General features: G+C 40.3%; 1 protein-coding gene across 3 annotated transcripts; it reads right to left on the reverse strand.

The window, feature by feature from the left end:
* Window positions 1–44: 44 nt before the first annotated feature.
* LOC106807683 lies at window positions 45–12,493 on the reverse strand. 3 transcript variants are annotated; one of them, XM_014810107.1, is made up of 21 exons: window positions 12,258–12,493; window positions 11,737–11,879; window positions 11,318–11,406; window positions 10,889–11,002; window positions 10,265–10,389; window positions 9,683–9,778; window positions 8,885–9,043; window positions 8,035–8,103; window positions 7,773–7,891; window positions 7,415–7,493; window positions 6,981–7,159; window positions 6,491–6,605; window positions 6,147–6,276; window positions 5,198–5,344; window positions 3,683–3,755; window positions 2,533–2,634; window positions 2,113–2,241; window positions 1,460–1,731; window positions 1,030–1,162; window positions 667–740; window positions 45–455 (listed from the first exon to the last, which is right to left on the reverse strand). In XM_014810107.1, the coding sequence occupies exons 1-21, from the start codon at window positions 12,425–12,427 to the stop codon at window positions 267–269; spliced, it is 2,706 nt and encodes a 901-aa protein (XP_014665593.1). In that variant the 5' UTR covers window positions 12,428–12,493; the 3' UTR covers window positions 45–266. The 3 variants fall into 3 exon arrangements, with proteins under 3 accessions (XP_014665593.1, XP_014665592.1, XP_014665591.1); XM_014810106.1 differs by having other exon boundaries at window positions 667–741; window positions 1,046–1,162; window positions 3,683–3,770; XM_014810105.1 differs by having other exon boundaries at window positions 3,683–3,770.
* Between the last annotated feature and the right edge of the window lie 365 nt (window positions 12,494–12,858).

A 12,858-nucleotide genomic window follows, 5' to 3' on the forward strand; every position in this document is an offset into this window, starting at 1 on the left:
TATTGCACAGCTGCTCTTAGTACGAGTATAAGCATAAAATTGCATTGCAAACTAAATATATGACATTTTTATTCATAATAGCCAAAATGTGACGTTTTATAATGTGGTAATTAACAAGTAAACATGACAAAACAGAACCAAAACTAACCATGCAGTCAACACATCCATCCGAAGTATAACTTGACTTGAATCAACGTCGTGGTTTTATTCTGGTGACGTCACAGCAGTCGCTACGACCTAAGGAGCGTCACCCTGCTAGGAGCCCTCTAGCTGGCGCCACTGTTGATCACGACACACTGCTCGAAGGAGCCGGGAGCATTGACGGTGTGTGCAAGCACAGTCTTGCTTTCTCCCGTCTTCAGGTTCTTCATTGTGTGTGTCACATGCTGTTTGTCATCGTCGCCAGATGCCTCGATGCGCACAGTGTACTCGTTGCCTCTCTCTATCTCAAACACCTGCAGCGTACAGGTAAAGCTGTGATATCAGCATGTTTCCCTCTCTCACATGTCTATAATGACAGCAACATGTCAAACAGCATGATTTCATGTGCTTCTGGTAATCGTGTAATATAATTCCGTCTTTGTCAACATTATTTGATGGCATTTGTTTCACAAATATTCATTTTGATGGCTGGATGTTTAGTTTACAGTTGAATTGGTCTCGCACCTTATTAGCGGTTGTTTCCATTCGTTCTTCGTCTGCTTTCTCCAAGCAGCTGCCGGCGTTGATGATATCTTCCACTGTGAACAATACAACTCAACTAAAACCGCAAACAATGCCAACAGGACCCAAGCCTGAACAAATATATATGCATATATATATACAGCTAACTCTCAAAATTCTAAACCCCCCTCAAAACCGAATTTTAAACCAGACGATTGTTTAAGTCCCAACACCATCTGGGACATGTAAGATGCTCCAGCTATAAACCGAATTTCACACACAAAAAACTAAATGGATGACTTCCGAGTGCTGTCGGTATTGGGAGAGTTGACTGTAGTAACAAATATGACATGTGGTGTGACTCACAGTCATTTTCGTCCATGTCATTTTCGTCCATGTCATCGTATGCTGGAGGTTGCTCCATGCTAAGATCCAAGGTTTTTTCACCGTACTCGTCGTCCAGGTAAATGTCATGTGTTGGCAAGTTTCGTGGTGATATCTGAAAGTAACATGGTAAATAGCTCTGGAACTGATAGCATAGAGAAGGCCTAGTTCTGCACACATGCTCATATGCATGGTGCTTATGCTTAGTGTGGCTTTACAATAATCGAGTACGTGTATATGCCGATAAGCATACTTTTGCCTTTTAATTTACATAGCAATGACTGTATACGCCTCTACATTTCTTCTACGTACGTTCTAATAGTTTTCTAGACTCGTCACGATATGTCACCAAGTGTATACGTAACTAAACACTGCACAGTAGCAAGTATATAAAAGCAAGAGCAGTGCACACCAGATTATTGAGGTCAGCATCAATCCCATTCTGCTGCTGGAACTCCGGGTAACCATCTGGACACGTAGGCCGTATCCTTGCTTCTGCACCGCTCATCCCATTCGACATGATTTCATCACCATAGTCCTCTCTTTCCACGGAAGCGGGAAAGCCCTCAGTGTTCACAGAGGAATCCGCGCTGGTGGGGAGGTTGTCTGAGTGCTCTCTCTCCATGACATACTCGGAGAAGGTCACCTCCAGCTGTTTACCACGGCTGCTGTCAGAACTCGACGCTGTAGAGGGGGGAGGGATTGGGGGAGAAATCAGAGAAGTTAGGTGATAAGGTGTAGAATCAGAATCATAGAATCAGATATCTTTAATTTTAGCACAAGTGGACCTTGCTTAAGATTATTTATTTAAAATAAATTGTAGATGTATTATATTAGATACAATATTTTGTTATTGCAGCAAAAAGCTTTTATAACATCGGCAATATATCATAGGGGGGAACACTTTCAATGAATCTACATTGTAAAGCTTACACTGCACTACTGCCTATAAGAGATGTCTGCACTGGATGTGTGAGCTTTAAATGTGCCAGGTACTATACAAATGAGACTCATGAAAGACATCTACTATCTGAAGATAAATGTAATGCGTGATCTCGGACTCACTTGGCTGGCTGCCGTTGGTCCTCTCACCGACTGGCTTGAGCTTCAGGTTGCTGAAGCTGTCTCTGATTTCAGCAGTGACCTGGTCACGCATCGCCTTTGCGTAGTCTAGAAATGACTGTGGATCCTCGGCTGCATGATGACACCGATGTGAATACACTGATAAAGCACTGAAAAACGATTGCTTGCCTCGACTAAACACAGGGAGTGCTGTGCTTATTATCTTTTAATATTATCAGGAGTGAATAATAATAGATCTATTATTATTCACTCCTGATATTATCTATCTATATATATATATATTATATGCTATTTATCAAACCACACATTTGCATCATTAGGTGCAGCCCGGTATATGCAAATATCGTGCAGTTATATTACTGGCAACAAACAAAGGAAATACTTTAGCAGTGTATGCTTCACCTGACTCTGAACTAGGCTTGGCATTGTCAGTGCCACTGGATGACGTGTCGCTGGGTTGCTGCTGTATTGCAGGAGATCCCTGATGAGCTTCCACACTGACAGCTGCAATGAGTGTGCACATCTTCTTATCATCTTACATCCCTAGTTACGAGTTAATAATTTAATTACCTCAAAAAACCCTCACGTACTCAATAATTTCCATGGAAGAAATGACCCAGTAGAGAATTTCACACGCACTTTCATACTCATAGATATGTGGGGAATTGAAACTGTGTGGCCATCCTTTCACACATACCTAGTTATGTAAAGTGTAAGCACTGTTTGAACATCCTTTTCCATGAAAAGATGACCCAGTAGAGATTTTCGCATCCACTTTCATACACTCATACTTTCATACACTCGTATTTTTCATACACTCATACTTTCGTACACTCATACTTTCATACACTCATTCTTTTCATACACACTCTTTCATACACTCACACTTTCATACACTCATACTTTTCATACGCTCATACTTTCATACACTCATACTTTCATACACTCATATACTTTCATACACTCATATTTTCATACACTCATCGATATGTGGGGCATTGAAACTGTGTGACGACCCTTTCACACGTCCCTAGTTATGTAAAGTATAAGCACTGTTTGGACATTCTTATGCACTTCCCTATGTCGGAAAATTAGCACTGTGTGAACATTCTTTAATTACCATCTTCACAGACTGCACGTTGAGCCTACTACAAAAAACCACACACGGTGCGAGCTCGAGTAAACAAGTCTTATTTGGTTGCCACTGGTCCTACCATGCACGTATTATTTTAGGCAATAATTCGACCGTAGCCATAGATTCATGGTTCTTTCCAATTTCCCTGTTGGCTCTGATGATGGTGGTATGCTTACTGGAGACGAGATTAGGGTTGTGTTTTGTGTGATACTGACACTATTTCGTAATATCTCTCTTGTGGATTCTTTCTTCCCTTGTTGATCTCCCTCCCCTGTCTTCTCTCCCTTTGGATATGGTATATATAGCCATTGCCAATGCACGTTTTTACCTGCTAAGTTGCAGTTAACAGTTATCAATGGTCGCCATGCACGTTGCGATGACACTGGCTAGTTACGACATACGAGATCAGACACTCACCGCTGCAGTCAAGGTCAGTACTACCACTGCCATCACTTCGCGACGCCATCTGCTGCGTGGATACCTCTGGTGCCTGTGCCAAATACGCCTGCAATGCAAGCAATTCACCATGAAGGCTACTAATGTGGCAGGAGATATTATAAGGAGTGCATTATATAGATGCATACTCTATATTATGCACTCCTGATATTATATTACACTGATAATGGCCACAAAAGTGTATCTTTTTGAAACATATTCACATGTGGATTTCAAAGTTTCTATTATTTGCTTTTCATCGTAAGCATACATGAATATATTTTATATATGACATTAAATGAGTGGTTCAAGGTCTAAATCATTTGAGCCCTCAGTGGTGAATTACTTGAGCAGCTGTAATTGGACAGGCAATGACCTCACGCCACTTGTATCATAAAGCAAATATGTGGCTGGAAATTGCAGCCTGAAATGTCGGGAACTTTCAGCCATGAACCATAGGGGTGCATCTGGAGTTTTCCTGGTCCAAATGGAACAGATCCCACATATTTGTCTTCTACATGGCTTTTAGGTTGTGCATAGAAATTGTGAGCAAATGAGGAATCCAAGTCAGCTGCTTCATGTAACAAAAATTAATTTAATTAAAATAGAAATTTATAAACAATATATATCACACAAACATGAAACAACAAAAGCTAATTGGCACATTTACTGACAACAAAAATAAAAGTTTCCAACCTGGTAACGTTTTTAACTAACTCATAAATGCAAACAGGTGTGATAGAGAAATAAATTTGTGGCTTTCAAAATGAGGCCAAAACACTGACTGACAGTAATACCCATAATTGTGTATCAAATAAATACCTAAGCGTATTTTACTTGTTATACTTAAGAGGCATGCTCACTTAAAGGGCCAGACACACTAGGCGATTAAATCGAGCGACTAAATCGCCTAGTGTGTCCAGTCAGTCGCCGCCGATTTAGTCGCCCGATTGAATCGCGTAGATCAAAACGTTTTGACATTATCGGGCGATATTATCGGGCGATAAAATCGCGCGATAAAATCGCTTAGTGTGTCCACTCGACTCGCCCGATTAAATCACCTAGTGTGTCCGGCCCTTTAGGGCAAAGTAAACTAACATTAAGTGGGTGCAACCTGCAAAGTTGGTATTATTAAGACAAACTGAACAAATTCAACAAGCTTAGTTAACGTCACTTACGTAACATCATCTAATGCTGTCTACAAACATTCAGGTTTCTATCAATACACCTTCTTAGCTACCTTAACTATATAGTCTACTGATAAGTTTGCTATATCAAACATTAATGCAACTATACCTTGCACTCCCCCATATAGCAACTACCTTGCACATATATTTGCTACCTTGCGCATTATAGCAACTACCTTGCAACTACCTTGCACTCCCACTACTATACCCAACTATACTAGCCGGGTTGACGTCGCCTAACTAGATACTCGCTAGCTAAAATTATTATCAGACTTCCTAGTTGCCACGAGACGACAAGTAGCAATCATACTGGTCTGTTGGAGTCAACGCCTGCTGCACTATAGAGGGTCTTTAGCTGAGTGTCTGGCAGATCGCTGTCGAGCCGCTGTGAGTTCATGCTGGACTGTGACAGGTGTGACCTCAGATAAGTGTAGCTCTTCTGACTTGCTTCAATCTCCTGCAACGCAACAATAATTATAACTGTGGATGATTCACACGTAATAATTCTTCTGCAATAATAACTAGTTATTCACATTTAGTTAATCACATTATATATATATATATATATATAATGATTGCATGATACATATGAATACAATAATACATATATATGATTGCAGATATAATATGTTGGTTTGTAGTTATACATAATATAATATAATGGTTGTTTTAGAGTTATCAGGCACATTATAGGTATATAGCTAGAATTATACTGCAATACACATAATATTTCAAACAGAGTTGAGTCCTGGGTTAGCACTACCATGTGATGGTCTACTGGATTAGCCTTCAGGTGGGCTTCAACAAAGATACCTGATACTATTTTACCAATCAACAACTAATGTTGACTTCTGTTAGTCTGCTCAGGTTCTAACGTTTACTATATTTCAAATGATGTCGAGCTAGGATGCTCTCACTTATACCGTTCCCTGCTCATCAGCAGTTGAGATTAGATCTGAATGGAGGCATGTATGGGACATTCTCATGCTAGGTGGGAGCATAGTGAATCCCCAGTAACCTAACATCATAGACACATCGGCCCCTTTAATGTGTAACGACAGGCAGATTACTGCTTTTACTTATCACGGAATCTTTATAATGCAAAAAGGTTTGGTTTCTGACTTCCCAGTAAAATCATATTGAGACAAGTCGAAAGACAGTAAAGTTCGCTGCTGAAGGATGATAAGCTATTATTAGTGTCAACCAGCTGTTTCAATCCAGGTATCCGACATACAGACACAGTTAGGTAGTTGCCGTACCTCTTTCTCTATGTCGTGATAAGCTGAGATGAGATTCCTCACACTTCCTTTGCCTCCAAACCATTTCTCTTTTATTGCTTCCCTCGTGGGGTTTTCGGGCAGCTCACTATAGCTGGCATCAATGTGGGGGCTGTAAAATAATCCAAGCCATATACTCAGCAGTACAATCCCATCATTATCTTAGAACTATGACATTGATACTACTATATATATTAATATATATATATATGCATATGTGATACATAAGAGACTGCTGGGATTTAGTGAAATAAACAGATCATGAACATGGCTACATAATTTATATGTATTGAAGAAACATAGCAGAGATATATTCTAAGACGTACGCTTTGTACATCACTGCATCTCTAATGTCGTCTGGTAGTCTCGAGTAGCTTGTATGGTGTGTACTCTGCTTGCTGCCAACGCTCACTTCACATCCATGTCCTGCTGGCTTCATCCCTGCATCAAGAGAGAAACATGAGTGATAATAACCAAGGCATGTGTATCCTAAAGCAGTTTGTTCACCTCGCACTTCACAAGCACTCAAGACTTGCTGACAACAATAGTTGTACGGTGGTCGTAAATAATGTAACTTGTTTACTATGGAAAATGAAAGTATACTGGATTAGAAGGGATTTCGAATTCTGTCAAGTTAAGTGCAGTTATTATGGCACAGAAGTATTACCGTAATACATTGCATTGTAATACTGACTATTGGCATAAATGTGGTATGAATTATAACATATGAAATATGAGAATGAATATGAAAGGAGAATATGAAATGCAATGAAATATAAGAACGAAGCTCCAGTCCAGTTCGAGCTCAGTACACACCGACGCAATAGTTGGGAATCGCCAGGCTCCCCACGCTGCCTCTGCTGCTGTAGCTAGCAAAGCTGGTGTTCTGTCCATATCCTGCACTGCTACGTCTGCTCCCATAGCTTCCCTGTTTGGCGTGACCCGCGGGCGGCCGGTGCATTACAGGGTCATCCTGGAGGCTATTGCTCCTATTCCTACAGCATTAACAGTAATAATGCCATAAATGCGCATATTTTTCTGTATGTGTACAGAAGCGCATACATATACATGTATGATATACTCGACAATTTTACTCAACAAAGTGTAACGCACACACAAATCAGATAATCTCCTCTATTGTGCCATCTGGTGTGTTTACTGTTTTTTGTGGCCTGTTTATTGGAGTACAGCGATATATATATTGTTTTATAAGTAAGCTGCCGAATGTTTTAAGTGAATAAATCACTCACCATCTCTCTCTGTTGCTGCCCATGCTCTTTGGGCCGTCACCAGGTGCACTACCATTCTGAGGGGCTGTTCCATATTTAACTATAAATAAATGCAACTCATTGTATGAAGTGAATGCGTGACAAAGGAGACCTATGTCTGTATAGACTACTACAAATGAACATGCTACGCAATGCCATGGATAGAACCTACGAGTTATCGTGAGTGAATAGGATGTAGGAAGAACTGTGGATATGTCGTATGAGAATTGCATTATAAATGTGTGGCAAATGTTATCGACCATCCTTCACTTCCTGATATACGTGAGAATGACCTTTCCTGTATGGCTTGGGAAATATCCTTAGTAAATAATAAAGGCACCTGGAGATATGGATTTGTAGCCTCTATGGGAACTGACGATGCCGATCAGTTTAGGGTCAACAAGAGGTCGCTCTCTGCTATGGCCGGCTGGATAGCATGCCGCCCCACTCTCTTCATGCCTGTTCAAAGCCACAATGTGCAATAACGTCACCTAGGGTGTCTGCAGCAGATTCAGATGCAATGTAAACTCCAAGAAAATGTCATCACTACTCTCCTAAGCTAATTAATCTTCTCACAATTCTAACAAAGTCATAGACCGTACCTATATTCAGCTTTTGGTCCCCACTTCGTGTTGTATACCGTGTCGGAAGGTGCATCCTCACTGAAGCTACTATAGCAAAACAGTACATCCACCAACAAGAGCAATAGGAGATAGCAAACCTCCGCCACAGTGTAACAGTCCCCCCATCTTGCTGGTACACCCAATATAGAATTTTCAGAAATTTTCAGAAATTTGAACAAACAAAAATTCAGGATTTTTTTTAATGAATTTTGAATGCGTCCAAAGTCTTCCCCCCCCCCAAAAAAATTTCTTGGATCCAGATCTGAATCCGGATCCCCACCAAAATCTAATTGATTGGTTCTTGGCCCAAGACCAACCCATCCAAAAAAAATCATCAAAATCTGTCCGTAACTTTTTGAGATATCCTGTTGACAGACAAACCAACCAACAAACAAACTAACAGGGGCGAAAACATAACCTCCTTGGCAGAGGTAATAACAGTTTGCTTTGTCACATCAGGTATTGACCTGTTTATAGGGGTAGATTCAGGGACCCCTTCAACAACACATGTTTTCAGCAAGTTGTTTTGTTGAACTTCTTTACATAAGCGGCTAGATATTGTTCTACGTGGAAAAGGGAGTATATACGTTGGGCACCAGTAATATATATATATATCATATATATATATATATATCATGTTGTATATGACAAATAATTGGTAGAAAGTAACAGGCAATGACCGACCAATTCCCTCTATTACAACTATCTCTCAGTTTTTATATATATAATATATATATATATATATATATTATATATATATATATATATATACACAACCATACACACACTCATATGCAATTTCTTCCCTCACACATGGTATCACAGTTACCTGTCGTGTGTAGATTTCATGCTGCTATCTAGCGTTGCTGGTGTCCCGTACTGTTTCCCACCACTGTATGTCGGTCCTTGCGTATTGACATCATCCATAGACTTGTCATCATCAGAGTCTTCACCTGATGTCAACCCCGTCCTTCCGGTCATGAGCTTCCTAATTGGCGATGAAGTATAGAGTAGAATTACATAGTAACATTACATATAGTACATTAGCATACATTAGTACCTTAGTATATTGCAGAATATTATTGATACTAGTAAATTAGCATATATATTCAAGATATGTTACAAGTATATTATAGTATAACCCCTTTCAGAGTCGGTGTTACTTTAATGTCATCATGTTGCACTATCACGCCTACTCACTCACGTCCCATCATGTGCCCCCTTTGTAAAAGTGTACACTTTTATGTGTCCAGCATTGATATACCTGTTCACTTCTAAAATCTATCTGTTACACTAGCTAGTACAACGTGTCAATATGATTTCTCCTCTATCTGTTCCCTTCCATGACCCACGTACACTAGCACAGATGGCAGTATGATTTCTCCTCTACCTGTTCCCTCCCATGACCCACGTACACTAGCATAGATGGCAGTATGATTTCTCCTCTACCTGTTCCCTCCCATGACCCACGTACACTACCACAGAGGGCAGTCTGAATTCTCATCTACATGTTCCTTTCAGGACTGTCACACAGGGCCAGGATGGCCCAAGCCCACGGTCGATTCGGTTTGGGACCCAGTTCTATACTAGCATACTGAGACTCGCCTGCGTAACGATGTCAGCATACCTGATTGCAATTCTCCTCGTACTCATGTTTCTGGCAGGAGACGGTGGTTTCTGGAGCGATGCCTCTTGCAACTGATTCTCGTTCATCTCCTGGAACCTTACATCATACATAGAACACGTACATTAGCTGTTAACGACATACTGCAACTAAAGTGATAGACAGAATTGCATTAATTCTTGCATTTTTTATCTTTGAAGATGGTTATAACACAATAAGAGTGTATAAATTACACAGCCTAACTTTAAGTTTTTAACAGTTAGTTTTACTCTCATTGTTTTGCATTCTAGTCTGCCCTGGCACAAATTAATGCACATTCCAAATTATTTGTATTTGTTTGTTGTGTTGTAAAAATTTTATTTTGTGTGATATCCCATTATTATGCATATATATTTGAAACAATATTATATGTGGAACGTTCTCCATCAATCCATGAATTGGGATTGAAAAACTTAAAATGCTTCCAATAATCCATTTCATCATCATATTAATGAAACTTCACAAGAAATACTCAAATGCATTCTGCCTTAAAAAAATTATGAAAAGTAGCTATGCAAACGTAATTACAACAAGAGACTGCACTACCTGCCACTGTAGCTTGTGTTCGTCAAGGGAGACACCAGCTTGCTGCGACTGATTTTCCTCTCATAGCTGCCACCCAGTGTGTCATTGAGGGGCTTTAGTGAGAACTTTGATGACTTACGTGAGTTCTAAAAGAAAACCAGTGTCATGATGCAGGGTGATATGGGTAGGGGCAAGTAGGCACATGGAGCCGGGATCAATCTCCAGTCATGTTGTGTGAATGAGCAGCTTTGGGGAGCATTTGGGGAGGGGGCCAACATCTAAGGGTAATGTGGGTAGATGCAGCTAGCTAGGCACACAGAGTGGGGACCAACTTCCAAGAGTGATGGAGGTATAGGCCGGGGCAGGCATGAGGGGTACGGATCAGCTTCTATCACTCTTACAACTCCCCACACCACATCCACCCTTCCATCAGCGACAGTCTCTCACTAAAATGCCACGCACAAAACTTTCCCATGCCAACTCTGCCACCACCTCCAAGTTGTAGAACTGACCTACGTACATTATGTACCACATAGAACCTGCTGCTAATCCACATACTACTGCTACTGGCAATCCCTCTACTGCATGACTCCATACTGACCCTAACACCAGCGCAATCACATGAGAAACAGTGGTGATACTTACAGAAGACCTTAGTGAGACAAGTAGCAGCTCTCTGAGGTCATCGAAGGACACACTTCTGTCGTAGGAAGCCAGTTGTAGGCCGCGCTCCAGTACATCATGTAACAACTGTGGCACCTGGTTAAGACAAAATAAATAAATGGCTAAGATAAATGGAAATTACCTGATTTACACATGCATATATATATATATATATATTAGTCATCTTCCACCTGAGTCACATGTGTTACAAATCTTCTAATTAGAGTTATACCAACCTTACAAGAAGCATGCTTTCCCACAGGCCAACAAGCCAACAAGCCATGCGTAGAACATGAGTAAAAACCTTCAGGGCACATAAAAAGTATCCGTGCAAAATCTTGTGACAATCCAATAAAAAAACCGAGGATATTGTAAGAAATTCGTATAGTCACGCTATAGTTTCACGCTGACCTTGTTATTTGACAGAGGAAGAGTTTTGCCCTGCTTGGTGATCACTTGTTTAATCTCAGATGCACTCCTTTCTGGCCATGGCATCATACCTGCAATGCAAATTACCAACAAATGGCATCGCTGTCATTACTGCACAAAAACTCAAACATTACACGGACCCACTAGTATTCTTGAGTTTAACCAAATAGTTGTGTACGTAATACGTAATACATTCTTGTATAGTTTGGCACTACTTGACGTCTCTTTGAAAATGAAATGCAGTACATGCACTACTGAAGTAAAGAGGAAAAACAGTATCCCACATACTATACACAACATACGACATACTGGTACAGCGTCTATTTAAATACAAGACAAGAAACCGAGGAGTTCCAGCTGAATGCATATCAAACATAATCTCCTGTGTGTTATATGCTCACCATTCAGCATCTCCCACAGTACACTACAGAAGCTGTATACATCAGCCATCTCAGTAGCTGGCTCAGCATTCATGAGCTCTGGTGCCAACCAGTTGTAGACGGCACACTCGTGCATGTTGGTGTGCGCACCACTCGTGTTTCCCCTAAATATACAAACGCAATCCTTAACTCCAGTGTCACCCGAACTGGGTATTGGTTGGTGGTGATACAGATCATGCGGGGAATTGGGGGATGAATAGACCAGTGTAGACAAATTAAGTAGTTATGCTATAATACATGTATTATTCGCTCTTGATGCTATACATATTTGTATCTACAATATATAATAATTAACATTTGTTTAAACAATAAATAAAAGCATAACAATTAATATAATAACATAGAAGGTGGGCACAAGCTCGTTTTTATTACTATGAGAATTTTCAATCAAGCTACATAAAACACAAGCTGACACGAGGTGGGCACAAGATTGTTCTTATTACTATGAGAATTTTCAATCAATCAAGCCACGTGAAACACACCTCGGCACCATGTACTCAAAGTTGGCCAATTTTGCAGCGTAAGGGGTGACGAGGTGAATGCTGTTCGAGCTGACTGCACAGTGCACCAGCTGCTGCTCATGAATGTAGATGAGAGCTTCGCACACCTGCAGCATCACTTCTGCCGTGTTACGCACCGTCGGTGCCTCCATCTGTCAAGAGGAAACATCACCATACATAGCAACGCACACGTGCTTCTGGTCGATTATGGATTTTTGCTATTTTAAGTAGAATATGCATACTGTGATTCGATTAGTTGATTAATTGATTGTGATTCGAAGCAGGTCCATGTGCTTCGAATCGATTATGGATTGATCCTATTTTAAGTAGATCATGCATATTGTGATTTGATTAGTTGATTAATTGATTGTGATTCGAAGCAGGTACACGTGCTTCGAATCGATTATGGATTCATCCTATTTTAAGTAGATCATATAATATTGTGATTTGATTAGTTGATTAATTGATTGTGATTCGAATCAGGTACACGTGCTTCACATCGATTATGGATTCATCCTATTTTAAGTAGATCATATAATATTGTGATTCGATTGACTGATTGATTGATTGATTGTGACTTCTT

This window comes from Priapulus caudatus, unplaced genomic scaffold, assembly GCF_000485595.1.
Source record: "Priapulus caudatus unplaced genomic scaffold, Priapulus_caudatus-5.0.1 Scaffold228, whole genome shotgun sequence".
In the NCBI taxonomy this organism is placed as follows: domain Eukaryota; kingdom Metazoa; phylum Priapulida; class Priapulimorpha; order Priapulimorphida; family Priapulidae; genus Priapulus; species Priapulus caudatus.

Excerpts from the sequence above, each read along its gene's own strand:
- LOC106807683 (XM_014810105.1), bottom strand. The coding sequence starts at position 12,427 with ATGGAGGCACCGACGGTGCGTAACACGGCAGAAGTGATGCTGCAGGTG. Across the intron at positions 5,345-6,146 it reads ATCACGACATAGAGAAAGAG|GAGATTGAAGCAAGTCAGAA; the intron begins GTACGGCAACTA and ends GTTGCGTTGCAG. Across the intron at positions 741-1,029 it reads TGACATGGACGAAAATGACT|TGGAAGATATCATCAACGCC; the intron begins GTGAGTCACACC and ends TATTGTTCACAG.